General features: G+C 36.9%; 1 protein-coding gene and 1 pseudogene across 1 annotated transcript; both read right to left on the bottom strand.

Moving 5' to 3' along the window:
* The window catches only part of LOC149246790 (geranylgeranyl pyrophosphate synthase 7, chloroplastic-like), a 45872-nt pseudogene extending 38549 nt beyond the window's left edge, over nt 1–7323 (bottom strand).
* Nucleotides 7324–13172: 5849 nt separating this feature from the next.
* LOC149246789 (geranylgeranyl pyrophosphate synthase 7, chloroplastic-like) lies at nt 13173–14264 on the bottom strand. Its single transcript, XM_089455752.1, has one exon. The coding sequence runs from the start codon at nt 14250–14252 to the stop codon at nt 13173–13175; it is 1080 nt and encodes a 359-aa protein (XP_089311878.1). The 5' UTR covers nt 14253–14264.
* Between the last annotated feature and the right edge of the window lie 12312 nt (nt 14265–26576).

The raw sequence follows: 26576 nt of genomic DNA, 5'->3' as shown, positions 1-26576 counted from the left end.
CATGGTCTATGAGTTGCAGGATGCTATTTATGGATGATTGGTCATGTTGGTAAAAATAGATGGACTTCTATTCTTAGACATGTGGGCGGAGTCTATTTTTAGACTGCCAGTCTAAAAATAGAACAGTCGAATATTATTAGATCTTAATAATATTTGGACTATAAACGTTATCTTATCCTCTTGCAGCACTTCAGTTCGAGCTACGGATGTGGCACATGCAACTGCCAGAAGGAAATACGCTTTTCCTATGGGTTAGTTGAGTTATTGCATGATGGACTTCAGTTAGAACTCAAGTGATTGAGTTTGGTGGAGTTGATTGAGGAGTTGATGGAGTTGTGTTCAGTTTGACTTAGTTGAACTAGTTGTATTTAGTCTAACTACGAAATACACTAGTGATGAGTGATGTAATTAATTATAATTAATTCACTAATTATTAACTCATAAATCAACTAAAGAATACATCAGTTAACTCAGTGCATGGACAGTTTAGTGGAGACAAGTGTTAGAGGTGGGTGAAAGAGTGAGACTACTATTAGTTGTGACTATAGCTGTGCATGAGATTTGCACAATCATTGATTGAGATTGCCAATGAGGATTGCATAGTACAAGCCAAGGGAATTCGAACTTGGATATGATCTGTTCTCAACTTGGATTGTGCAGTAGAGGCAGGCAAACAGTGGAGGAGATTTGAACTCGTGACTTGATTCAGATCTAAGCTAGTTTGTGTGTAGCATGTGGAGATAGTATTGAGTACTTGTGAGGAGTATTGTACTATGTATTGTTACATGTTCTCTATCATTATAATATACAAATAGTTTGGGGTTTTCAGCTATATGCTTTCCCCATTACATACTGTGTTGATATGTGTGATTGATGTTTCAATGTGCGCATGTGATTGTTTCTTAATTCCGCAAATTGATGATCAATGGTAGAGGAGGTTATGTATTATGCATGCATTCCACAAATAGTGTATAATCAGGATAATCTCTGTGAATAAGTGTTATATTATTCAAAATTTCTACATGGTATCAGAGCGAAGATGATCATCAGATCTATTATTCAGAAAGTGATTACATTTTATTTCTTCAGGCAGAGTCTGTAATCGGGCCAGGTATCCTCTGGATTCATCCTTCTTTTGGAAGGTGAGATATCCGGTAAATGCCTACACAGTCAATCTCTGTAAGAGAAATACTTTGTTCTCACGAATTTTAGATCAGAAGCGGTTGATTTTTGAGCTGGTGGAATTCGAATTTGCAGCAGCGTTTTCTTGGTGTCGAAGTTGAAATGTCTTTCAACGGATTGCGATTGGAGTATGCCCTTGAAGGCAGCTCGAATTATATTGCATGGAAAGACAGGATGGAGGCGGTGTTAGATGAAATGGGTTGAAGGATTTCATAGAGGCTGAGGTCCCAAAGCCTACTGATGCTGCTCATGTTGAGGCTTGGCAAAAGAAGATAGCAAAGTGTCAAAGGATTCTGTTGGAGGGCGTGAAGGATCACATTGTATCCAGCCTGCATGGAAAGGCTTCTCCATACTTGATGTGGAAAGCATTGATAGATTTATTCCAAAGCAAGAGCGACCAGAGGAAGTTGGTGCTCAAAGATAAACTCAGAAACATTAAGTGTGAGAAAGGAGATAGTATACCCAAGTATCTCACGAAGTTCACCCAATGCTGGGATGAGCTGGGAAGTGTGGGGGTGACTGTTGATGATGAGGACTTGGTGAGCTTGGCTCTCCTTGGTCTTCCGAAGAGTTGGCATTCCTATCAGGACTCTGTCAATGGTCGGGAGAAATTACCAGGATGGGAGAGACTTTGGTCTGATCTTGTGCAAGAGGAGATTAGGCGGAATACCAGGGACAGATCTTCATCAAAGGAATGTGATGAAGAAAATTGCACTTTGGTTGCCAAAGCAAAGAAGGGGAAGAACAAGAAATCTTCTCATTCTGGTGTGAAAGGCAAGAAGCAGAGCATGTCCAAGGTGAAGTGCTTTCACTGTCACCAACACGGACATTATGCCACAAATTGTCCGCGGAAGAAGAAAAATAAGCAAGCTGCTAGATCTGCAGTTGGAGAGGCCTTAGCCTCGCAGTTTGAGCTGGATTTTTCACTGATCGCATGCTTGGTATCAAGTGTGATGGGATCGATATGGTTCTTGGATAGTGGTGTGTCTTTTCACATGACAGGAGATCGAGATTTTTTTCTGATCTGGATGAGAAAGATCTTGGAGTGCACATCGAGATGGGCAATGATGGTAGATACAGTGCGACCGGTATCGGTAACATTTCCTTTGAGAGGGAGTCTGGTAAACCCTTTGTATTGAAGGAAGTGATGCATGCTCCAGGATTGAAGAAGGATCTTATCTCTGTGGTGATGTTAGAAGACAAGGGATATGATGTTGTCTTTAGCGAGGGAAAGGCTTTCCTGTGCAGTAAGACAACTGGAGAAACCCGGAAGATAGGGGTTCGAGTCAAGAACCTTTATCAATTGCATGTAGATGGCTGCGTAGCAATGGCATGCAAGGCAGAAGGATTGGTGAGCCGGGATGATGGCGAGCTGTGGCACCGGAGATTGGGCCACCTTCACCATGGAGCCTTGAATGTACTGCAACAGATTTCTACTGGGCTTCCTAAAGGCACTCTTGCGCAGTCACATTAGTGCAAGGGGTGTACTTTGGGAAAATTTGTGAAAGCCACCTTTCACGAGAGGGATATTCGCACCACGACGATCCTTGAGAGAATTCACACAGACATGTGTGGACCTTTCTCAGTAGCTTCGATAGCAAAGCACAAGTACTATGTGATCTTTGTTGATGATTTCTCTCGAAAGTGTTGGATCTTCTTCATGCAGAAGAAGAGCGAGACATACTAAAAGTTTTGTGAGTTCAAAGCACTGGTCGAGAAGGAATCGGGGAAGATGGTGAAGGTCTTAAGAGCGACAATGGTGGTGAATTCATCTCTGGCAAGTTCAAGGACTTCTGCAGTGCAGAAGGGATTCGAAGAGAGCTCATAGCTCCCCATAACCCACAACAAAACGGGGTTGCTGAGCAGAAGAATAGAACGATCGTGGGTGCTGCATGGGCGATGTTGCATGATCAGGGCCTACCCCTTCACTTGTGGGAAGAGGCATGTAATACTACAGTATATGTGCAGAACCATTGTCCTCACAAGATACTTGGCATGAGTACACCCGAGGAGGCTTATTCTAGTAAGAGGCCTGATATTTCCCATTTGAGGATTTTTGGTTCTCTGTTTACATGCATGTGACGAAGGATGCTAGGAAGAAGCTGGAGCTGACCGCAGAGGTTGGGATATTTGTGGGGTACACTGATATGCCCCACAACTATCATGTGTTTTTGCTAGACAGTTGCAAGACTGTTGTGCGACAGGATATCAAATTTCAGGAGGAGAAAGCCATGAAGTGTTCGCTTGAGAAGGAGCCACACTTGCATGCAGATGAGGAGCTATTAGTTCCTAAGGATGAGCTTCAGGATGTGGATCAGCCACAAGATGAATTTCATGGAGTGGAAGAGACCACTCATGCAGCACAAACCATCAGAGGGCGAAAGCGCACTACAGAAGCTGAGCGACTGGCTCAAGATGCAGAGAAGGTTGTAGGACCACCTACAGCACAGTGCAGATAGAGACAGTCACCTGATCGATACACTGGATACATGGCTCTTGTGAGAAAATGTGTCGTGACTAAGCCATCCTCTTTCGAGGAAGTTGTGGAGGATCTCGCATGGGTAGATGCCATGGCGGAAGAGTATGATTCAATTTTCAGAAACAATGCATGGGAAATTGTCCCAAGACCGGAGGGGAAATCATTGGTGGGTTCGAGATGGATCTACAAAGTGAAGCAGGCAGCTGACAGGAGTGTGGAGAAGTACAAGGCAAGATTTGTTGCCCGAGGCTTCTCACAGATAGAGGGGATCGACTATGAGGAGACCTTTGCACCTGTCGCAAGGTATTCTTCCATACGGATGATTATTGCTCTCTCAGCACAGATGGGGTGGCACATCCATCAAATGGATGTGAAGACTGCATTCCTCAACAGAGTCAATGAGGAGGAGGTGTACATAGAGCATCCCAAAGCTTTCGAGATCTTCAGCAGCGAGTCGCATGTGTGCCGGCTCAAGAGAGCGTTGTATGGGTTGAAACAAGCACCTCGTACTTGGTACACACGGATAGACAGTTATTTCACCAGACTTGGATTCTCCAAGAGTGAGGAGGATCCTAACCTTTACCAGATTGTGGTGGATGGTAAGTTGCTAATCATTGTACTTTATGTAGATGATTTTATTTTGACGAGAGATGAGATGTTGATACTTTCATGCAAGGAGGATCTTGCTAGAGAGTTTGAGATGAAAGACTTGGGCCTCCTTCATTATTTCCTAGGATTGGAAATTTGGCAGCGCAGTGATGAACTATTTCTTTCTTAGGTTAAGTATGCCTGGGAGATACTGGAGAAGTTCAACATGCATGGCTACAAGCCTGTTGATACTCCTCTTCCTGGAGGTTGGAGGAAGGAGGATGCTACTTCAGCGGAGGTAGTGGATGCCACTGTTTATCGACAGTTGGTGGGGTCGCTTATGTATCTGGTCAATACACGACCTGATATATGCTATGCTGTTAACCAGCTTTCACAAGCTATGGTTAAGCCAACCAAGCTCTTCTGGAAGGTAGGCAAGCATGTATTGCGTTATCTCAGAGGCACATCGGGATATGGATTGTGGTACAGACAGGAGGATGAGGTGAAGCTATGTGGCTTCACAGATGCAGATTGGGCAGGGAGCCCAACGGACGACATCAGGTACCATCATATCAGATATTGTGTGCAGCGGAGAATCATGTTACTTTCATACATTCCCACGAAGGATCAGGATGCTGATATCTTGACGAAGGCACTCACTAGGAGCAAATTCGAATACCACAGAGGCAGGATAGGGGTTGCAGATAATCCATATCTTTTTGAGAGGGAGTGATGAAAATGCAACAAGATGATGGACCTTAGTGAAAAGAAGTCGCCTTCACTAAGTGGGCCCGCAGGCTATTTTTGGCGCAAAGTCTATTTTTAGACTATGTCTATTTTTAGACATATGGATCATGGTCTATGAGTTGTAGGATGCTATTTATAGATGATTGGTCGTGTTGGTAAAAATAGATGGACTTGTATTTTTAGACATATGGGCAGAGTCTATTTTTAGACTGCCAGTCTAAAAATAGAACAGTCGAATATTATTAGCTCTTAATAATATTTGGACTATAAAAATTATCCTATCCTCTTGCAGCACTTCAGTTCGAGCTACGGATGTGGCACATGCAACTACCAGAAGGAAATACGCTTTTTCTATGGGTTAGTTGAGCTATTGCATGATGGACTTCAGTTAGAACTCAAGTGATTGAGTTTGGTGGATTTGATTGAGGAGTTGATGGAGTTGTGTTCAGTTTGACTTAGTTGAACTAGTTGTATTTAGTCTAACTGCCAAATACACTAGTGATGAGTGATGTGAATTAGTTATTAATTAATTCACTAATGATTAACCCATAAATCAACTAAAGAATACATCAGTTAACTCAGTGCATGGATAGTTCAGTGGAGACAAGTGTTAGAGGTGGGTGAAAGAGTGAGACTACTATCAGTTGTGACTATAGTTGTGCATGAGATTTGCACAATCATTGATTGAGATTGCCAATGAGGATTACGTAGTACAAGCCAAGGGAATTCGAACTTGGATCTGATCTATTCTCAATTTGGATTGCATAGTAGAGGCAGGCAAACAGTGGAGGATATTTGAACCTGTGACTTGATTCAGATCTGAGCTTGTTTGTGTGGAGCATGTGGAGATAGTACTGAGTACTTGTGAGGAGTATTATACTATGTATTGTTACATGTTCTCTATCATTATAATATACAGATAGTTCTGGGTTTTCAGCTGTATGCTTTCCCCATTACATACTGTGTTGATATGTGTGATTGATGTTTCAATGTGCGCATGCGATTGTTTCTTAATTCCGCAAATTGATGATCAATGGTAGAGGAGGTTATGTATTATGCATGCAGTCCGCAAATAGTGTATAATCAGGATAATCTCTATGAATAAGTGTTATATTATTCAAAATTTCTACATTTTTGGGTGTTCAAGCCATGTAGGCTTGAATTGAAATTAGCCAAAACTCATGTCTCTTCACTAATTTGAGTAGCCCTTATAAAGTTTATAAGTATAAGGTGAGAGAACTCATTTTAGGTATCCAAATGTGCAACAATCCATAGACTTCTCAACAAGACAGTTGAGCTCAAGAAGAGATGTCGAGATTGAAGAAAGGAGAGTGTTTTGGGTTTGTACTTTCCTATTTCCTATTTTCCAATTCTACCCAAATAACCTCCCAAAAACAAGCAAGTAGCTAACTAGGAATTGAAATGTTTGAATATTTATACTTTTGAGAAAGTTCGAACATTAACATAGATTTATAGTTTTTATAGATTCAAATTTTGATAAAATGATGAGGATAGGTATATATAAAATATATATAAAATAAAGTTAGTAGATTTTGGTGTTGAAGATGAATCACAGTTGATGGTTGGAAATGGGTTCGTAAATATCTTTTTTTGGTGTTGAATATGAATCACAGTTGATAGTGTGCAACCTATTGACAAAAATCTTTTTTATATCATTTTCACCAAAAATATTTTCTTAACATTTAAATTATAAATCACAGAAACCTAAAATAAAAAATATTAATAATAATATAATATTTTGAAACTGAAGAAATCTAAAGCATCCATATTATTAGAATCATTAGGACTATGGACAATGCCAGGAGATACAAAGTTATAAATATGGCACCATTTCTGAAGTTTAGCAAATGTTAAATGGATATATAACACATAGAGATTCAAGAACGCTTTTCAGTTCTCTCTGAGTCAATGTAATCTACAAGACCCAACAAAGGTGTGGCCTTCCTTAGATCAAAACAAGATAGCTCCTCCTTACCTCTCTTCACCAATTCAACAGTAAACTCCTTTGCTTTCTCCAAACCCATTAGCTTTGGATAAGTGGCCTTATCTCTAACCAAATCTTTTCCTGTCATCTTCCCAATTTCTTCTGACAATTTTGTGACATAGAGTATGTCATCTACAACCTGAAACAGAAGCCCCAAGCAACAAGTAAACCTTCGAATTCTCTCAATTTCATATTTCAAAGCACCACCAATGATCGCCCCACACACAGCTGATCACTCCAATAGCACTCCAATCTTATGAATATGAATCCATTCCAGAGTCTCAAGCTGAATAGAAGCATCTCGCTCGCTCGCAAGATCCATAATCTGGCCACCCACAATCCCTTGGGATCCTGTTGCTCTACCCAATTCAGATAACACCCTCAAAATCACAAACCACTTGTGATCCCTTCATAATAGGTTACTAACTGCCTAATAGGCCTTATAAAGTGAACCATTTTACATTAAATAGGTATCCACTATTATATAATGCACCTTATTCAAACAAGATGATCACATACAATATTTAACTAACTCTTAGATAGCCTAAGGTATGGAGGTTAATACAAGACCTTTACAATCAGATCATTGGTTTGTAACATGTGGCTAAAGGTAGCATTGAAAAGAATGAGTGTTAACCAATACTGCCAATAAGGAAAATAAAGGAAAATGAAGATGGGATAGTTTAAGGCTATAGGAACGAATTACCAATGATTGTGATTGTTAGTTCCCTATAATACTAGTGTAGCCCCCATATTATTATTGTTGTGCCCCATAGAAGCCCACTATTTTTATTGTTGAGATCTTACTTTATTATTGCTATGTAAGCCCTAATTATATTTTGACCCTTTAGACTCCTATATATACTAAGGAGGCCTTGTCATCTGAATCATCCAAGAATTTTTCATTAATGTGATGTAAGGGGAGGTTACCCCCTCAATGCAGCTTATTATCTAGGCATTGATCTATCTTTCCTTATGTTTTTGTGTTATTTTGATTTGAATACATAACCTTTGGTATCAGAGGTAAAAACAGAGCATGATAGTCTTAAATAGCACTACTTGGAACAAAGAGAATCTTTAGAAGAGCAGCAAAAATGGGTCATGAAGATGTTGGGTTATGACTTTGAAATCATCTACAAAAAAGGGAAGCTAAATATTGTTGCCGATGCACTCTCAAGAAGGGACGAGGATGTGGAAGAATTGTTTTGTGCCATTTCTATTATCCAACCTAATTGGATAATTGAAGTATGAGATGGATGGAAGAATGATGAAGAAGTGTGGACACTCATTCAAAAATTTTAGCAAGATTCCAGTGCCTATGCTACATTTATCTAGAGAAATTATTCACTATGGTACAAATATCGCTTATATCTATGTAAGAACTCCCAACTCAAACAAAAGTTTCTTTTGGAATTCCTCACCTCTCCTATAAGAGGCACTCACGATTTTTAAAAACTTACCACAATGTCAAGAAGGAATTTTTTGGGATGGCCTTAAATCTGATATTCAGAAGTTTGTGGTAGAATGTTTAGTTTTCCAACAAAATAAATTTGATACAATTACAACCCCGAGTATTTTACAACCATTAGCCATTCCAAGTTAGTGTTAGGAGGTTTCAATGGATTTTATCGCGGGTTTACCCAAGTCCAAAGGAAAGAGTCTCATCATGGTGGTAATTGATAGACTTATCAAGTGTGCACACTTTTTTGCACTATCTCATCCTTTCAAATCCAGTACAGTTGCTACTACTTTTTTTATAAATAGTTCAAAAGATGCAAGGAAACCCAAAGATTACTATACGTGATAGAGATCCCACTTTCACTGAAATTTTTGGACAGAATTACTTTCTTATCTTGGTACTCAATTATCTCATAAATCATCTTATCATCCTCAATATGATGGGAAAATTGAGATAGTGAATAAATGTTTGGAAGCATATCTTCATTTCTTTGTATCTAAAAAACAAACACAATGGGTCAAGTGGTTACCACTGGCAGAGTGGTGGTATAACACTTCCTTCCATATCGCAGTAAAAATAACCCCATTTATGGCACTTTATGGATATCATCCATCGTACATGACATCGTCTTTAAGAGACAATTCTAAGGTCTAATCAGTGGAATATCACATCAGGCATCGACAACAAGTTCTCCAACTCTTAAAGGATAACCTAACTCTAGTGCAGACTTGAATGAAACAATAATCAAATGAGCATCATAGTGGAAGATGTTTTAATGTGGGTTATTGGGTATTTTTATGTCTACAATCATACAAATAAATGTGCCTCAAGCAATATAAGAAGGATAATAAATTATCATCCAAGTACTATGGCCCTTACAAGGTGTTCAAAAGATTGGTACTATGGCATACAAATTGGAGTTGCCTACATCTTTGTGAGTACACCCAGTTTTCCATGTTTCATGCTAAGAATGTTATAGGTGACAAGTTCCCAGTTCAAACTATATTGCCAAAACTTGATGAGGAAGGAAAATCATATTGGATCCTGAAGCAATCATGGAAACAAGGATCTGGAAGTTACGGAATCGATAAATTTTAGAGTATCTCTTTAAGTGGAAAAACTTATTTGTTGAAGATTCTAGATGGAAGGATGAGTATTTCAAACAGAAGCATCCATAACTACTCAAGCATTGAGGACAACACTTTTTTGAAGTAGAAGGGCATGTTAGGTCCCTATAATTCTACTGTAGCCCCCATATTGTTATTATTGTGCCTCATAGAAGCCCACTATTGTTATTTTTGAGCCCTTCATTTATTATTGTTGACCCTATAGACTCAACCATTGATAGATAAAGCATAATAATTGTGTTTATAAATTGGCGCTATTGTTCAATATCTACCTATTAGGAAAATAAGAAATTATTAAAGGAAATAGCAATACAATTAGCCATATGATACTAACCATCACTCTAACCCAAACTCCATATTATAACCAAGCAACGAATAGAACAAGCACGAAATAGAGTGCTAAAACACACACAACATTTAAACATCATTAACACAATTTTTTTACTTATAAACCCAAATGGAAAAATTAACATTCGATGGGGACTTTGATTAAGCTTGGAAATAGATACAAAGGGTGAGTTATATATAGATTATGCGTATTGCTACTCACTAACAAAATTATAGATTACATTGGCTTAGGGACAACTTTCTGTGTTCAAGCAAGTTTTTTCTCCCAAGCCCTTGATTTTTATTATATTTTCTATGTGTTTCACAGTCCTTGGAGATTAGTGACTATGGCATCCACAAAATATTTGTACCAAGCATATCTACCCCGAAAGGATCACTTCCTACCATCTCAACCACAAGGCTTGACTCCAAGAGTGTCGAGAGAATTGAACCCATTACCTCTCAATCAGAGAGGAGCTTTAACGACGGGGACTCAACCAACTAAGTTAGCCCTCAAGGCTACTCCCAAGCCCTTGATGCTTCTAAAGACGACATTTTTCTTCATTTCCTCTCTAGCTCTCCTCCTCTCCTCTTCATTGTCCTCTAATTCAATAGGTTTCATTTTTAATAAAGATACTCAAATTGCCAAGTATCTATATTAATTGTTCATATTCTCATCTCTTTAGTTATGGACAATTAATTCAAACCTTTCTAATATTTAAATACAATTTTTAAAATGAGAGAAAAGTCTCAGTTCTATTTCAAATGACATCTTCCCATTTAAAGGCTTTTGTTCCCCGTAAGGATTAACTCAATTATCTAGTTTCTTCTTAATTGCAATTGTGTGCTTGCATCCTCTACTATCGCAAATCAAGGCTATTTGATTGGTTGTGATGGAATCTTAAACAACCCTATCAAGTCATCTATTTGTGGCAATCTATGATTGCATCTAGAGTTGCATTCTACTACAGCTTAGTATGAGGGGGATGTATGATTTCTTATGTGCTCAACGTAGAATTGACACATGTCCTTTAAATTCATATTATTAAAAATAAAATATTTTAGTATAGAAAATATCAATGTATTAATATTTTTTTATTAAAAAAGGCTAATAATTTATAATATCAAAATAGAAGTATTTTAGTTAACAAATCTAAAAATAGTAGTTTATAATTGATTTTTTTAATAAAAAATAATAAATACATATAAAAAAGTTTGATTAATTTCTTTCTATACTTCAAAAAAGGAATAAAAAAGTTTCCATATATAAATTAAGAATAATATTTTATATTATATTTACTAGCTAGTATGAGCTTACATCCATTTAAATCTGAATCTATCATGGGCCTAGAGGATTGTACAAACCTTCTTTTTGGAGTGTAAAACTTGACATAGGGATTTGATACATCTCAGAGCATGATAGATCCGGGGTTACATGGATCTAAGTGGATATATCTCCAAATAATGGTACTTCCACTACAAGATGGAAGATCCCAAATAGGAACTACTTTTGGCATTAACTTATTGGCGACTTCATTAGTGAAGATGATATTTTCTACCATTTTTATGTGTTTATCATCTCTAAAACATAATATCACATTAAAAAGTCATATATTTGATTTATATATTTAACTATAATTTATACAAATTTTTAATATTCAAAAATATCATTTTATGCAATGTAGAAGATTTTTCACAATTATATTTATTTTCTACATTAATATATTAAAAATACAATTTAAGTATATAATAAATTGTTATTAATCTTATTATTTAATTATAATAAAAAAATGATATTAATTGTCAATCAAAATAGGTTTTATTGTCATATTTCAAATAAATCTATACATTCTATCCAATACCTAAATTATAGTAAACTAAATAATTAACTAATACAATCACATTAAAAATATTAATGTGGTTGACATAGTCAAAAGCTTCATAGATATAACCAAAAAACTATTGCAACACAAAGAATGTCTTACTAATGCACACATTTACCTAATTAACCATGTATAAAAAGGTTATGGGTCAACTTTACTTAAGAAAAAAAGGGAATTATAAATTAATGTTATAAATAATAATGACGAGCTTATTAGAATTGGAATAATCTCAAATCCCTAGGAAATTGGTGGGGAGTGAGCCACGTGCAACATGAATTTTTTAAATTTATTAAAAGTCATTGCAACTTAACAAACTCTTTAATACACTATAGCTGTTGATGGGCATTAAGACTAAGCATAAGCTGAGCATATTCCCTTGAGAATCAATGTAGACCCTCAATTAAAAAGATCAAAATCAAAATCAACAAATCCTCGTCTACCTTAAGTTGAAATAAGAAAATTTCGGCAATTAAGATAAAATAAGGTAAACTAATTCTATTAATTAAACAGTTAATTAGTTAATTAAATAACTAATTAGTTAATTAAATAACTAAATAAAAACCATAAAATATAGATTAGTTAGAGTTAACATTAGTTCTATTCCATACCTAAATTATTATAAATTAATTAATTAATTGAAATAAATTAAAATAAACTAAATTTATTAGTTAAATAGCTAACTAAAAACCAAAAAAATGTAAATTAATTGGCAATACAATTTATATTCCTGTATATTACCATGAAAGTGACCTGACACACTTGCCAATTCTACCCAAATAACCTCCCAAAAACAGCCAAGCAGCTAACTAGGAATTGAAATGTTTAAATACCTCTATTTTGAAAAGGTTCGAACATGAAAATAGATTTATAATTTCTGTAGATTCAGATTTTGATCAAATATAAAATATATATATATATATATATATATATATATATATATTAATTAATTAATTAATTAATTAAGTGTAAATTTTGATGTTGAAGATGAATTACAGTTGATGGTTAGAAATAGGTTTGCAAACATTTTTTTTGAAAATAAATTATAATTAATAGTGTGAAATTTGTTTACAAAAAATTTCTTTTTATATCATTTTCACTAAAATTATTTTTTTATAATTTTTAAATTATAGATCACAGAGACCTAAAATCATATTCTCAAAAATTCCAATATCATTTTCACTAAAATTATTTTCTCATCATAGAAACCTAAAATCATATTTTGAAATTGAAGAAATCTAAAGCATCCGTCCATAATATTAGAATCATTGGGACTATGGACGATGCCAAGAGATACAAAGTTATAAATATGGCACCATTTCTGAAGCTTAGCAGATGCTAAACAGATACATAACACATAGAGATTCAAGAACGCTTTTCATTTCTCCCTGTATGCAATGTAATCTGCAATACCCAACAAAGGTGCAACCCTCGTTGGATCGAAACATGATAGCTCCTCCTTACCTTTCTTCACCAATTCAACAGTAAACTCCTTTGCTTTCTCCAAACCCATGAGCTTGGGATAAGTGGCCTTGTCACATAACAAATCCTTTCCTGCTGTCTTCCCAATTTCTTCCGACGATTTTGTGACACCAAGTATGTCATCCACAACCTGATACAGAAGTCCCACGTGACGGGTAAACCTTCGAATTCTCTCAATTTCATGCTCGGACGCACCACCAATGATGGCCCCACACACAGCCGAGCACTCGAGCAGCACTGCAGTCTTATGAACATGAATCCATTCCAGAGTCTCAAGATCAACCGAAGAGTCCCGCTCGCTCGCGAGATCTACAAGCTGGCCACCCATAATCAACCTCAAAATCCGATCACTCCCCACCGTTTTGCTCGTGGACACTGCAATGTGCTCAAAGGCAAATGAAAGAAGTGCATCCCCTGCAACAAGAGCAGTGCCTTCCCCGAAGACCTTATGGTTTGTAGGCTTACCTCGCCGTAAATCATCATTGTCCATGCAAGGCAAGTCATCATGGATCAAAGACATTGTCTGGATCATCTCCATTGCACACGCAGTTGGCATGGCGAGTTCCTGGGTCCCTCCCACAAGCTCACAAGCTGCAATGCAAAGAACAGGACGAATCCGTTTTCCTCCTGCAACAAAAGAATACCTCATGGATTCATATATTTTCTTGGGATGACTCAGTGGGATAGCCTTATCCAGAGCCTCATTCACTGCCAGTGCCTTGGAAAGCATGTACTCCTTGAAATCAAATTCAACGAAATCTGTGTTTGATGGTCTAACTGATGATACGACCAGATGTCTATATGACAAAAGCCCACGAGGAGCCAGATGGTCGCCAATAGAAGTCCCTGATGAGTTTGAAACTCCATGAAAACGTTTTATGGGAATCGAAACTCTCCTCAGATTACTTTCTTGAGAAGCAATATTCATAAAATACAGGCCATGACAGCTAGCTGTTGCCATACTGCTGTAAGCCATGAGATGCTATTATAAATTACTGCAACGAAAAACAGAGATTGAAAACAGGTAAGTAGATGCAACAGAAGAATAAATGCATATGAATTCAAATTACTACACGAACATACTCAAATTTTTCCAGTACCTTAGAAGAACAGTGAAGAAGAACTGGGTTGCGTGCTTGTTGGGGAGCATGCATGAATTTCCTTTAAAGAGTGTTTGGACCATAATGCCCATCACAAACGACAAAGGTTACAGATGCCGATTAGAAATGTCTATGCACAAAATTCTCTTGGGAAGAAATTGTTGCCAAAAATATAATTTATTAAATTTATTAAAACTCAATGTAACTTAACAAACTTTGTAACACATATTTTGAGCATACTCCAATGAAAATCAATATAGTTACTCAATTGAAAAATAAAAAAATAAAAAGTCAACATATCTTCATCCACTTTAAGTTGAAATAAGAAGCCTTCAGCAATTAATGTCAAAGATACCATAAAAGAATTATAAATATTAATTATAATTGGATTTTAATTATAAAAACATAATCAAAATCATGCCTCAATGTATCTTAGGGGAGGCTATTGCATCTACACATGCCAATCTATATTAGCATGATACAACATCTCAAGCATACTAGATCATACATGGATATCATAACCATAACAATAATTATCTAACATGCATGCATAATAACATATAGGAGACTGACACGCATGCATAGCAATATGCATTACCCTAAGGTCCAGTGCTACAACTTAGCTCTGATACCACCCTGTAACACCCCACCCCACATTTACCCGCTTTTACAATCTCTCTAGGGTAAACATAAGCTGAGAGTTACTATGACAGAACCATACATCCAAGTTCCAGTTACGGAGGTAGGGTTTAGTAACCAGAAACTTACCAATACCTCTCAGGGACACCTGATTACCCAAATGTCATACAACATCCACTGTCGATCTAACCTTGAGCTCAAACTTCTTTTTACCTAACCTCATAGGCCATAAAAACACATGCCAAGTTTTGCATGCTACCAGAAGGCTCCATCTCCATGGACAAACCTTCCTTCATGTGGTTGCAACGCAAATTTCCTATTTCATAGGGTGCAGCTAGAAACCCTGATCCATATTTTTAGGATTAGTTCCAATTCATTTGCCTAAAACTGCCCAAATTTCTCCAAAATCACCTTAATCACCTACAGGAGTCATTACTCACAATTATTGACTCAATTCCTACTCAAACTTATCAAATACATGAAAATCATTTAGACAAAAACTTTGCAATCAAGGTACCCACAGGCCATAAATGCATAGTTTCATTAGAGAATCACCAAGAAGGAATGTTTCCCTCTCTTACTAGATGCAATAACATACAATAACCTATGAAATCATATCAAGTAGCTAAGAAATAATTAAACCATGAAATGGATCAATAACAAGAGAACATCATAAAACAAGAAATATATCATGCATGTAACCAACATTTAACTAGAATAGGACCATGACAAACTAATCATAAAATCAGAACGTGTGCTCATTAATCTCAATAAGAATAAACACATTAATATGTATGCAAATTCCAACCAGATTGGGGAATTTCACGTACCACCCGACCATAGATTGGGCTGAACCAAATCTCTCTTTTAGCCAATCACCCCCATTCCATATTCCAAGCATCAATGTGGAATCTCATGGGATAAACCAAAACAAAACCATCTAGGGAATCATAGGCTAAACCACCTCAACCCTCAACCATAGTGGTTTCACCTAAACTAGTCCCGAAATCACCAAAGAAACACAAGCTTGGATGCCTCAGAAATTCTTCACCATACCCATAGGAATTCTCCTATCTCCACCCACCTCTCAAGGGCTTCCTGAAGAAAACCATTTCCACCCCCAACCCTTGGGATTTTCCTAATACCACCTCACCCGAATCCAAAATATTCCGAGAATCCAAAGCTCAACCAAGAATTAATCCCATCACACCATAGCTATATAGGAAATGGCAAGGCAAGGCTAAAGTCATTGTTAATCCAGGAAAATCCCATGCCATTGATAGAAAAATAACATGTAAACAAAATGCATGCACCATGCATTCAAATACCAACAATGAAATCACACATGAAACATGTTACATGCAAAATCTTCATGTTGTAGATGCTCCTCCAATATTTTCCTTGTGCTCCCTTGCTTTCCTTTCCCTTTCCTTTGCTTTCTTGCTTGTGTCCAAGTGCTCTCTCTCTTCCCCTAGAGATTTATTTCTGAAAGTGATCAAAAGCTAGAATTGACAATAGTTTTCAAATGTTTTTGTAATGTCTTTTTATCCTTGATGTCTACTATCTCTTCCTTTCCTTTTTCCTTTTTCCTTCATTTTCCTTCATTTTCTCTCTAATTACCTTGAATGCATATTCTTGTCTCTTCATTTTCCTTTTCTCATATTTTCCTTTATTCCTTATATTAAATTTATGTTTATTGCCTTTTTCCTTTGCTAATGCCAATGCCAATTTCCATAGCCAATAATTAACCACAAGTGATACCCACTATAATTTTTTTTCCCTCCATTCATATTGGAATATGTGTCCCATAACCTTGGTATTGTTTTCTCCTTTAATGTCCTTTATTACATGAAACTTTAACTAGAGGTTGTTACAGTAGTCTAGGAGGGGGCTGAAAAATAGGTGTCAGTATCGCAAAAAAAGTTGATGGAAAGTGTTCTCTTATTCCTACATAAATAACTCAGCTCACAAACCTCCTTTTAATTTAAATCTCTCTCTCCCCCCCAAAAAAAAACTAAACTAAGACTTTCTATGCTCAGCATGAACCCCTGCATTGTTATGTTCATTAATCCATTGTGGTGTAACAGTAGGAGGTTGTTGATAACACTAGAGAAATGGGAATTGTTAATGATATGTGTGTGAATGGTGGAGAAAACATTCAGATGAGTTGAGTTTAAAGACAAAGTTAAACACTACAAGGAACTATGTTGAGTGGTTTCCTTCGGGTTGAGAAACAATCAAATAGTTCAACTTAAAGTTATGATTTGTTGTAGCTTGAATCAATGGTCTAATATGTTTTTCTTTTGATATTAAGTGACTTGCAACTGCATATTTCACCTCATGAACAAAACTATTGATAGGAGTATGTTTTAAAATTGTTGAGAATTTCCTTATGATGAATCTCATGAAAAATTCATGTGCTTATGCTGAAGGAAAATCATGGAACTTCCAACACGAGCATATGAGGATGATTGTAGGACAAATAGAACCATCTTAAATATATCAAAGCCAATGGCGCGCTAGTGATGATGAATCTAGGAAAAGGGTGAGGTTATCAAGTTGGATTGGGTGCAGTAAAAGCACCAGAAACTACAAAGGATCCATTGAAATATGATTGAGCTAATGAATTGATGCTCATTGAGTTCCTAAGAAAGAAACTGTGTATGAAAAATGTAATTGTAAACTAAGTTGTATTTATAAATATCATTATGATTTATGGTTGGGTCAAACATGTTTGTATTTGTGTTTGGGAAGTAGAACACTAAGGAGGGTGCTCCTCCAAGGGGTTGGGGTTTGTGACAACCCCTTTGGGATAATCCCCTATTATAGCCATTTTGTCTAATTAAAATGGCTAAGAATTGGGACACGAATTTTAGAGCTTGGGGAGGGAGATTTCTTGGGAAAATGTAGGAAGTTGGTCATTAATTATATTCATGGAGATTGACTTGTATGCCTTCAATGGATTGACTACATCATTAATTTCAACTATAGAAGAGAGGACAAGAACCATACTTACCTCAGACAAATTCACAAGGAAAAAGGGACAAGGAAACTAAGACCAAGTTGAGCTAGCAGAAAGGAGGGAGTCTGAGGACATCTGAAATGGCGTCATGCGAGGATCTGACATGATAGCACCCACAGGACCACATGCAATTGGAACATAACCACCAGTCATAGATAAGGAGAGGGGCCTAGGCAAAGGCATAACGACAAAACCACATATGGTTGCAACAATGGTAGTGGAAGCTGTGAAGAAACTTCTGAATGATGGGGAAGGAATTGATTCATTCATTCACAAAGGGAATTCATTGATGAATGGGAATGGATTCAGGAATTCATGAATGGATTCAATCATGGAGGGTGCGAAATTCCTCACGATAGGAGGAATAAGAAAAGATAATATGCAGAGAGAGTTTGAGAGGATGGATTTCACTCTAGTGATATCCCAGTTGAGGAAGCCTAGCCTTGGCTTTTTGAATGAAATTCATAAAGTAGTGGCTTACCTAAGGATTGATTAACCCACTAGAAGTGGCTTTCCTTAGGACTAATGGACCCACTCGGAATTTGTGGATTGGTAAACCTACTTGTCAGGAGAGAAACACCCATCTACTTGGGGGTTTAATGAACCAATGGGTATAGCCATGGGGCTGATAACACTCGTGATTTCCATAATTGATGAACTACTTGGAGAAGTGTTTTTATGCTCCTAAAGTAGCTTATCCAACTAATGAATCTTCCGATGTTAAAATGAAACTCTTCTCTTGAAATCGAGTTGTGACTCACTATGCCTATAAATAACCTTGTGTTGATGATGACTAAGTTAAAATCCTTTTGGTATAATAGTAGAGAGTTGTTAAGAACACCTAAAGAAAACATGTTCCCTGTATTTGACTTCCTGATTAGTTGGTGGGTAGAGGTGGATTGACCTATGGAGACCTTGTTTCAATTGGTAGCATTGATTTTATTCCCTTGAGCACTCTTCCTCAAGATTTGAAATCTGGCTCGAGGGTGATTGGATGCAAGAAAGGTTGCAGTACAAGCCAATCTAACATTGGGCGGAGAGTTAGAGTCCTAATCTCAGTTGTCAGGTCCTTCATTATAAGATAAGTGCATATTTTCTCTATGCGCAACTGAATTTTATATGTATACTTATTGTGCTATTTAAATGCCATTTTGAGTGTGAATAATCTTAATTTTATGTTTGAATAGGAAATGTTGATTTCCTGTGTAATTTCTAAGGAATGGTTTAAATTCTTGTGTTTATTTTGAATATCAGATTGGCTTAACTGCTCGAGTATATAGGATGTGTGAATCTATGTGATAATATGAGCTTGAAATCAACCTAATTGGCCTAAGCATAAGAGATGGGTAGTCTATTGGTTATTGAATTCTTGTATCTTAATAATTTTAAATAATAGGCCCTTATGTGTATCGTTAATCTTAGGAGGGATAGCATTATATTTGCATGCTTATTCATGTGTGTATGTGTGAATGTTAAGCACATTAAGGATAGGTCAAGTGGTGAGACTCCCTGATGAAGCCCCTTCAACTAGGAAGGTGGCGCAAGCTCAGGAAGAACATCCTTATTGACTATGTGTCATAGGATAAGCATAGCTATGTGTGTGTATGTGTGTTAATTATAAAAGCTCAGAGGGGACAAGAACCATGGTTGTGTTCCAGGAAGGAGTTGCATAGAGGCATAACACCAAGTTTTGGAGGGAGACCCTCTATAAATAATGGTGTAAACCAAATATATCCCATCATATATAACAAGTCTAGTGAGTGCAAAATAACTAAGTGTCAGTTTTCCTTCCATTATGAAACAATAATATTCCTATTAGTGTCATGTTTTCGAAGGGGTGAAATGTTGATGACAGACCCCCCCTCATTCTATTGATTTGTTCCAAATGATTATCCATCATTTATCTGGGGGCGAGGAACCCACCCACCCACCCACCTGACGTCATGAGGGGAAGGGGGGTCCTCATTTGATCTCAACTATCAGTTTCCTCGGCATATGAGGGTCATTGATCAGATAAGGGGGAGCTTGAAGTTTTGTTATATATATATATATATATATATATATATATATATATATATATATATATATATATGATAGGATGGACACATGGATAGGATGATGTCATCATGACATTGGAGTGATGTCACCTTGGTGGTTTCAGAAGGAGGGCTACGAGAAAAGGCCGAGGGGGGGAATGTTCTAATATAGGTCGGCATGACAGGGGAATGATGTCACCCTAGCGGTTTGAATAAGGGGATAGGGATAAACGGTAGAGGTATTCACATCCTATGGAATAGAAATATCCTAGAAATTAACAAAGACAGGTTCTATCCCAGGGGATTTAGAAGGAGACATGAGCGAGACAGGAACGCCTAAGATGGAGTAATTCTTGGCAATGATGGAAGAGGTTTTCTATCTCAGGGAATTTAGATGGTGATGTCAATGAGCAAGAATCCCTCATTTAATTTGGTTTGTTGATCCTTATGATGGATGCACTTCGTTGATCATCGAAGAGGGTTACATCACGATCTTTGTGGACAAAGGTCAAGATTGAATGGTGTGCCACAATGGCGTCACTATGAAACAGAGCTGGAAGAGGGATTACATGGTAGTGAGATGGGATGCCATGTGGGCACCATGTGGGGACCACACAAGCTCCATGTGGTAGGACATTGTGATGTGGCAAAAGCTCATTGGAAAAGCCTATAAATGGCCATATCTCTCAATTCGAAAGTTGGATTGAGGTAAAATTTTATATTTTCATAAAGCTCTCAACGAGCCAGACACAATGGTCATGTTTATTTTGGGTTTGGAAGAGTTTAAAAAATTATGAAATTTTTAGACCCTATTTCCATTACAGGGCTATGGAGGTTGGGTCAATGATAATAATGCCACTTTCTACCTTTAGTATGGGCTATGGGTGGATGGAGGTATGTTGCAATTTTGCATACTCTTCATATCATATTTTTTAACATATTTTAGGTTCTAATTTAGAATCCAATCAATATCCCATTACATTTCTAAATCACATGCTATGGAGGGCATGTCATATTCTAAAATCAATTACTCAACTAATGGGTGAAACTTCCATGTCATAGGGAACTAGTTTTCAATTTTTTGGTACTCTAGGCTCATGTTACTATTATTAATAAGAATAAGGCTCAACTAGTAGACAAATATGATGGTATAGGACATATGTGATAATAGATTCATGATGGGGTTGCTCAATAACACCATCCTTCTTCATAAAAATTGCATAGGTGACATAGTATACATTGTATTTTAAGGGGGGGTTTCTTCCCATCGGGATTTCCCTCTTTACCTGACTCTCCTCATATTGTGTCTTAAATAACTTGTTGCATGAGTACCTAAAATGGTTGCAAATTTATAGGATTCATTGATTTTTTTACATAGTTGTTATACATGAGTACCTAACATGACTAAAAATTTCCAAGAAGTGTTGACTAGTATAACCCCCAGTTAGGCTTTAAGGGGTTATTGGTGTACACTACACTTAATAGTTCATCAAAATCACATCAGTACATACACTATGGCCATCATTGGACTCTTTTTTGTACATTATTAGGGGCACATAGAACCACTTTTCATTCACTACTGGACATTCCCTATCATTTGGCACATTATCTATTTTTAGGGTTTTCTATATTTAGTGGTTTTATTTTTAGCAAGGGGTGCAACCTAGGATGACATGTTGTACTAACTAAACATTGGTTTGAGGATTAAATGGATAATTCCACTCCATTAATGTACATTCCCTCATGCATAGGACTCCCTATTGTGATTGTGCAATTCCTCCCTAATATTTAGAAATTAGTCACCATTTTTCTCTCTCCTCCTCTTGTTAGTTGACTTTTAGTCCTATTTTGGAGTTTATCCTAGTTTAATTGGTAAATGTTTTGCATGTGAGAGTTATTGATCAGTTCTAATTGATTTCTAACTCCACTTGCTTCCAATTCACTCCATTATAGGATATTTTGCTAATTTTGGGTCTCCCAAACTAATTTGGACTCACTTGCCAACTAAGGAAAATGATTTTTAGTAAACTAAGTGCATGTTGTTGAGATCCCAATCTAGTTTGAATTTCTTATTCATCCTAGAGTGTCTGTATATTGTATCCATAATATAAAATCATATTTTATGAGTAATTTGAATTGTCTCCTTGGTTCATTAGTCAATATCTCAGTACTTTTATTGTCTCTTCTTTCTTGTTTTGCAAGTAGCTAATCTAGTATATTCGCACACTTAGATCCTATTATTGTTCTTAAAATAAAATAGCTAAGTGGATGCGTTGAACCTCAAAAATAGAAATGGATTCTACAAATATAATTTTTCACTTGTTTAGGAAGAGAATAAGGATAATGCTAAGGCTAATGGATAAGGCTATGCTAGTGCATTATGATGCCATGTCACTACTATACCACCGCCTTGTCAATGCTACATGTCATATTATATCGTAGAACCTACTAAAATTAGACATGTTATAAATAGGCCACCTACAGGTAATGTATATGCTAATAATAAGCATGCTAAGAATATACATGTTAATTGGTTGGAGGTAAAGGAAAGATGGCCAGGGTTATCGTGAGTGTTCCGTATCAGTCTTCCACCACATGGTTCTTATTTACTCCTACCATGCATGATGGTTCAAATGTTCGTGAATGGCATCTCGCTCGTGTGCCAAGTCTAGATCTGTTTAGGCATGATCCTTGATAAGGTGTCTATCCCTTTCCCTCTATATTTTGCAGGTGAGGTGTCATTCAGATTGGAAGGTAAGACTTTTATTATAGTAGAGTATTGTTTGTTTAGAACTGATCCATTTAAGCAAATGGAACTAGAGATCCTCAATTCTATGAGTGAATTGATGTGTCGAAATGGAGGATTAACTGTAGAGTTGTGTTGCCTATTTTTTTATTTGACAGTTTAGTGTTTCCCTTCTGTAGATCGGGTGGTATATGTGGAATGGCATTCAGTTATGAATTTTTTTTTTTTCCGCTACATATTTTCTCAAGTCCAATCCCCTCATATCCTTACTTATGCGTAGATTTCACTGCATATTTATGTGAATATCGAATATGGAATCTAGATCTAGGATCAGAGATATATTTCCAAGTTTTTATTAAAACCCCAGGTGGAAAATCAACCTTATTTTGGGTTAATGCCTCTGATCGCATTAAAACATTGAAGCAGAATATCCAAAATATTCTGGGTATTTCGATGATCTTATAAAGCCTGATCTGTGGAGGAAAATCAATGCAAGATGACTTGAGGTTACACTATTATAACATTATTCCTTCATCCATCATAATCTTAAATTTGAGGCTTCAGGGAGGCTCATCTTGATCTAGCAATCCAAAGGGTGCAGTGTCATATCGGGATGCAGTGAAAAACAAGGGAGTATCTATATCCCATCTTGATCAGGTGAAAATTTCTAATTCATTCTAGACAGTTGGGAAGAAGCCCGCATCATCTGGGCAAGGCCAGAACCTACCGGGCCCCTACATTGTTGATCAAATGGAACATGCTCTAGCAATGGAAATAAATATACTAGAGGTAAAGGATCTATTTGACATTGTCCAATCACGAGTTATTGTGTGCAGGTTTAATGGCTTCTGGCCCAAATAAGAGGACCTTCAGTAGTGGATATTCTCTAATTGGATGCCAATCTATGACATTCATCTCTGTTATAAAGGATTTTTTATCATCCAATTTGACACCCATAAGGACTTGGACTATGCTCTAAATGAAGGTCTATGGTTTTGGGAGAGTGCAGGTCTATTTATTACCCCTTGGTTTCCATGATTTGATGTTAACACTTTGGTGGTTTCTAAAATTCCAATATGGGTAAGAATGTATAATATTCCTCTCCTTTTCTCGCACCACCAGGAGTTAGAGGGAATTAGATATATGCTGGGAAAATACATCAAGACAGATACAGAGAGAGTTGATAAAGGTATTTTTACCTTTCCCTGAATCTGCGTAGAGGTGGATCTTAGCAAGGGAATACCTGATAGCATCCACTTGCTCCATAATAGTTTTCATTGGACCCAGCCTCTAGACTTTGAGAACATGACATTTAGGTGTCACATTTACCTTCAGACTTGTCATTTACAAAATACATGTCTGCAAGCAAAGAAGTTTCCAAATAGAGAAAAATAAACAACCCAAAAAGTAAAAGGGATGGCAAGTTCCAGATCCACATATTTTAGAAGAAGAGAATGAAGAATTTGTGGTGAATGAGATGAGTGAGGAGGTACATGTTCAAAAAGGCACACCAGAAACCAGTAAGGAAGAGGAAGTTGGAGCAACGATCCATAGACAGAAAACTTTTGAAAAATCAGGGAATGGAGTGCAACAACTGATGAACGCACCCCCTCATTTAGATATGGGTGGAATGAAATGAACCCATGCCTCAGAGAGCTCAGATTCAGAAAAAGAAGTCTCTTTTAATGAAAATAAAATCAATTGGCAATTGTCAGTGCCACTCCTTCACAAGGAGTCTGGCGAAAACTTGAAAAGAAGAAAGGTAGAAAGGGTTAGGAAAATAGATTCTATTTTTCTAGATATACATTTTTAGTTAGTTCCTGAACATCTATTTTGGTCAGCTATAGTATGTCACATAGTCATTTCTAATATGCCTTCGGGCATCTACAACATGTAATTTTGATTTTTATTAGTGGAAATAATGATTTTTCCTTGGGGAAAAACAATAGACATACTAAAAATTGACAAACTAACAATAGAAATGTTATAAATAGACATCCTAATAATAAAAAAGGTTATCAAGACATGCTATAAGTAGCAATCCTCCTAAATATTGGAAATATGTAGGAAAATGTGCACGTACACTAACAAATCCAATATAAAAAAATTTGGTCGAATATGGCACAATAATACTGGAGTTGTGCACATGGAAACCTTTAAAATTGAGAAGCCTTGTTGAATGACCTCATTCCAAACAAAGGCATTCCTTTTGAGTAGCAATTTTAAGGGAGAAATAATTTTTCCATAATTTTTCACAACTTCTTGTAGTTTGTAAGTCTTAAGAATCCATGCAAGTTGTCCAAGATTTTTTTTCCCTCCTAGCTTATAATTTGACCCAAGTATTCAACCTTTGAAGCCCCCAAAAACAAATTTGAGAATTCTATGAATAGCTAGTGATCCTATTGGAGTTGGAATGCTTAATCAACATGATCTATGTGGTTTTCCCATGTTTAATTAATATCAAAATAACATAAATGAGTACTAGCACAAAATTGCATAGGAATGGGTAAAAATCTTGTTCATGAAGCCTTGGAAGGTTGATACAGCATTACAAATGAAAAAATGCATTAGTAAAGTCTCATGATGACTTTCATATGTAGGCAAATTTTTGTTTGGGATGTCCACCTCTTTCATCTTGATCTGGTGGTAGCTAATTTTAAAGAAAAACATGGCTTTATGAAATTCTTCCAAGACGTCACCAATAATTGGGACATGAAATTGTCCTTGACAGTCAACTTATTGACAACCTAGAAATTAGAACACGTGAAAATTACCTTCGTTCTTTAATATCATGACCGTTGATGATGAGTACATGTTAGTACCAATTTATATGACTCATACCTCCAATAATTCTTGAATTATCTTTTCAATCTCAGTTTTTTGTGCAAAAGGATGCCAATAAACAAAGACACACATTCGAGTAGCCCTTATAAAGTGTATAAATATAAGGTGAGAGAACTCATTTTACGTATCCAAATGTGCAACAATTCATAGAATTCTCAACAAGACAGTCGAGCTCAAGAAGAGATGTCGAGATTGAAGAAAGGAGAGTGTTTCGGGTCTGTACTTTCCTATTTTAGGGGTCAAGATTGAACAGGAGAAGCTCGTATACCTTAAGGGTTATTTTGGGAGGATGTGCATGAGTTTGAGGGACGGTTTCATCACTGTGTGTAGGGTCACAACCCTATTCCTCCTTGTAGACAAGGTCGCAGGATTGTAGGAATGTTTTGTGAGGGTCATAAGCCTTGAACGGCCATCACAAGAGGCCTAAAGGGGCAGCAAGTGAGTAGGACTATGGGAAGGGATAGGTTGCAGTATTTGGAGGTCTGCTGGAGTGATTTGGTGGGATACAAAAATAGTTGATTGGGTGCCCTAACCAAAAGAGTAAATGCAACAGCATGTACATCCAAGCATTAAGACAATGTTCGGTGAAGATTGGCTTGTTTTCTAGGTGGATCAGTCCTAGTGTGGACAATAGTTGGAGAAGCCTGTGGAATCGATTTGGAGGGATTATCTTGATGGTTGAAATCCCTTCTTAGGATCAGATTTGGTAGTTTAGTATTGGGCATCATTGGAGTGGTGTAGGGAAGCATGTTGATGCCCAAAGTAGCCCTTGCCTAGCAGTCATAATGAGAGCTTGATAGTTGAAGGTTGGGTGAATATTGGAGCCTAATGTTTAGTTCTTTGATGGATGAAAGAATCTACTAGATTGGAATATTGGAGCTCATGGATTGGCCAGCCTAGAAGAGCAGATTGG

This window comes from Pinus tabuliformis, chromosome 7, assembly GCF_031772625.1.
Source record: "Pinus tabuliformis cultivar Carrire ecotype Pingquan chromosome 7, CPIR1, whole genome shotgun sequence".
NCBI lineage: Eukaryota > Viridiplantae > Streptophyta > Pinopsida > Pinales > Pinaceae > Pinus > Pinus tabuliformis.
This window is presented reverse-complemented; position numbering and strand designations above follow the sequence as displayed.

Coding starts and splice junctions, on each gene's coding strand:
- LOC149246789 (XM_089455752.1), bottom strand. CDS start 14,252: ATGGCTTACAGCAGTATGGCAACAGCTAGCTGTCATGGCCTGTATTTT.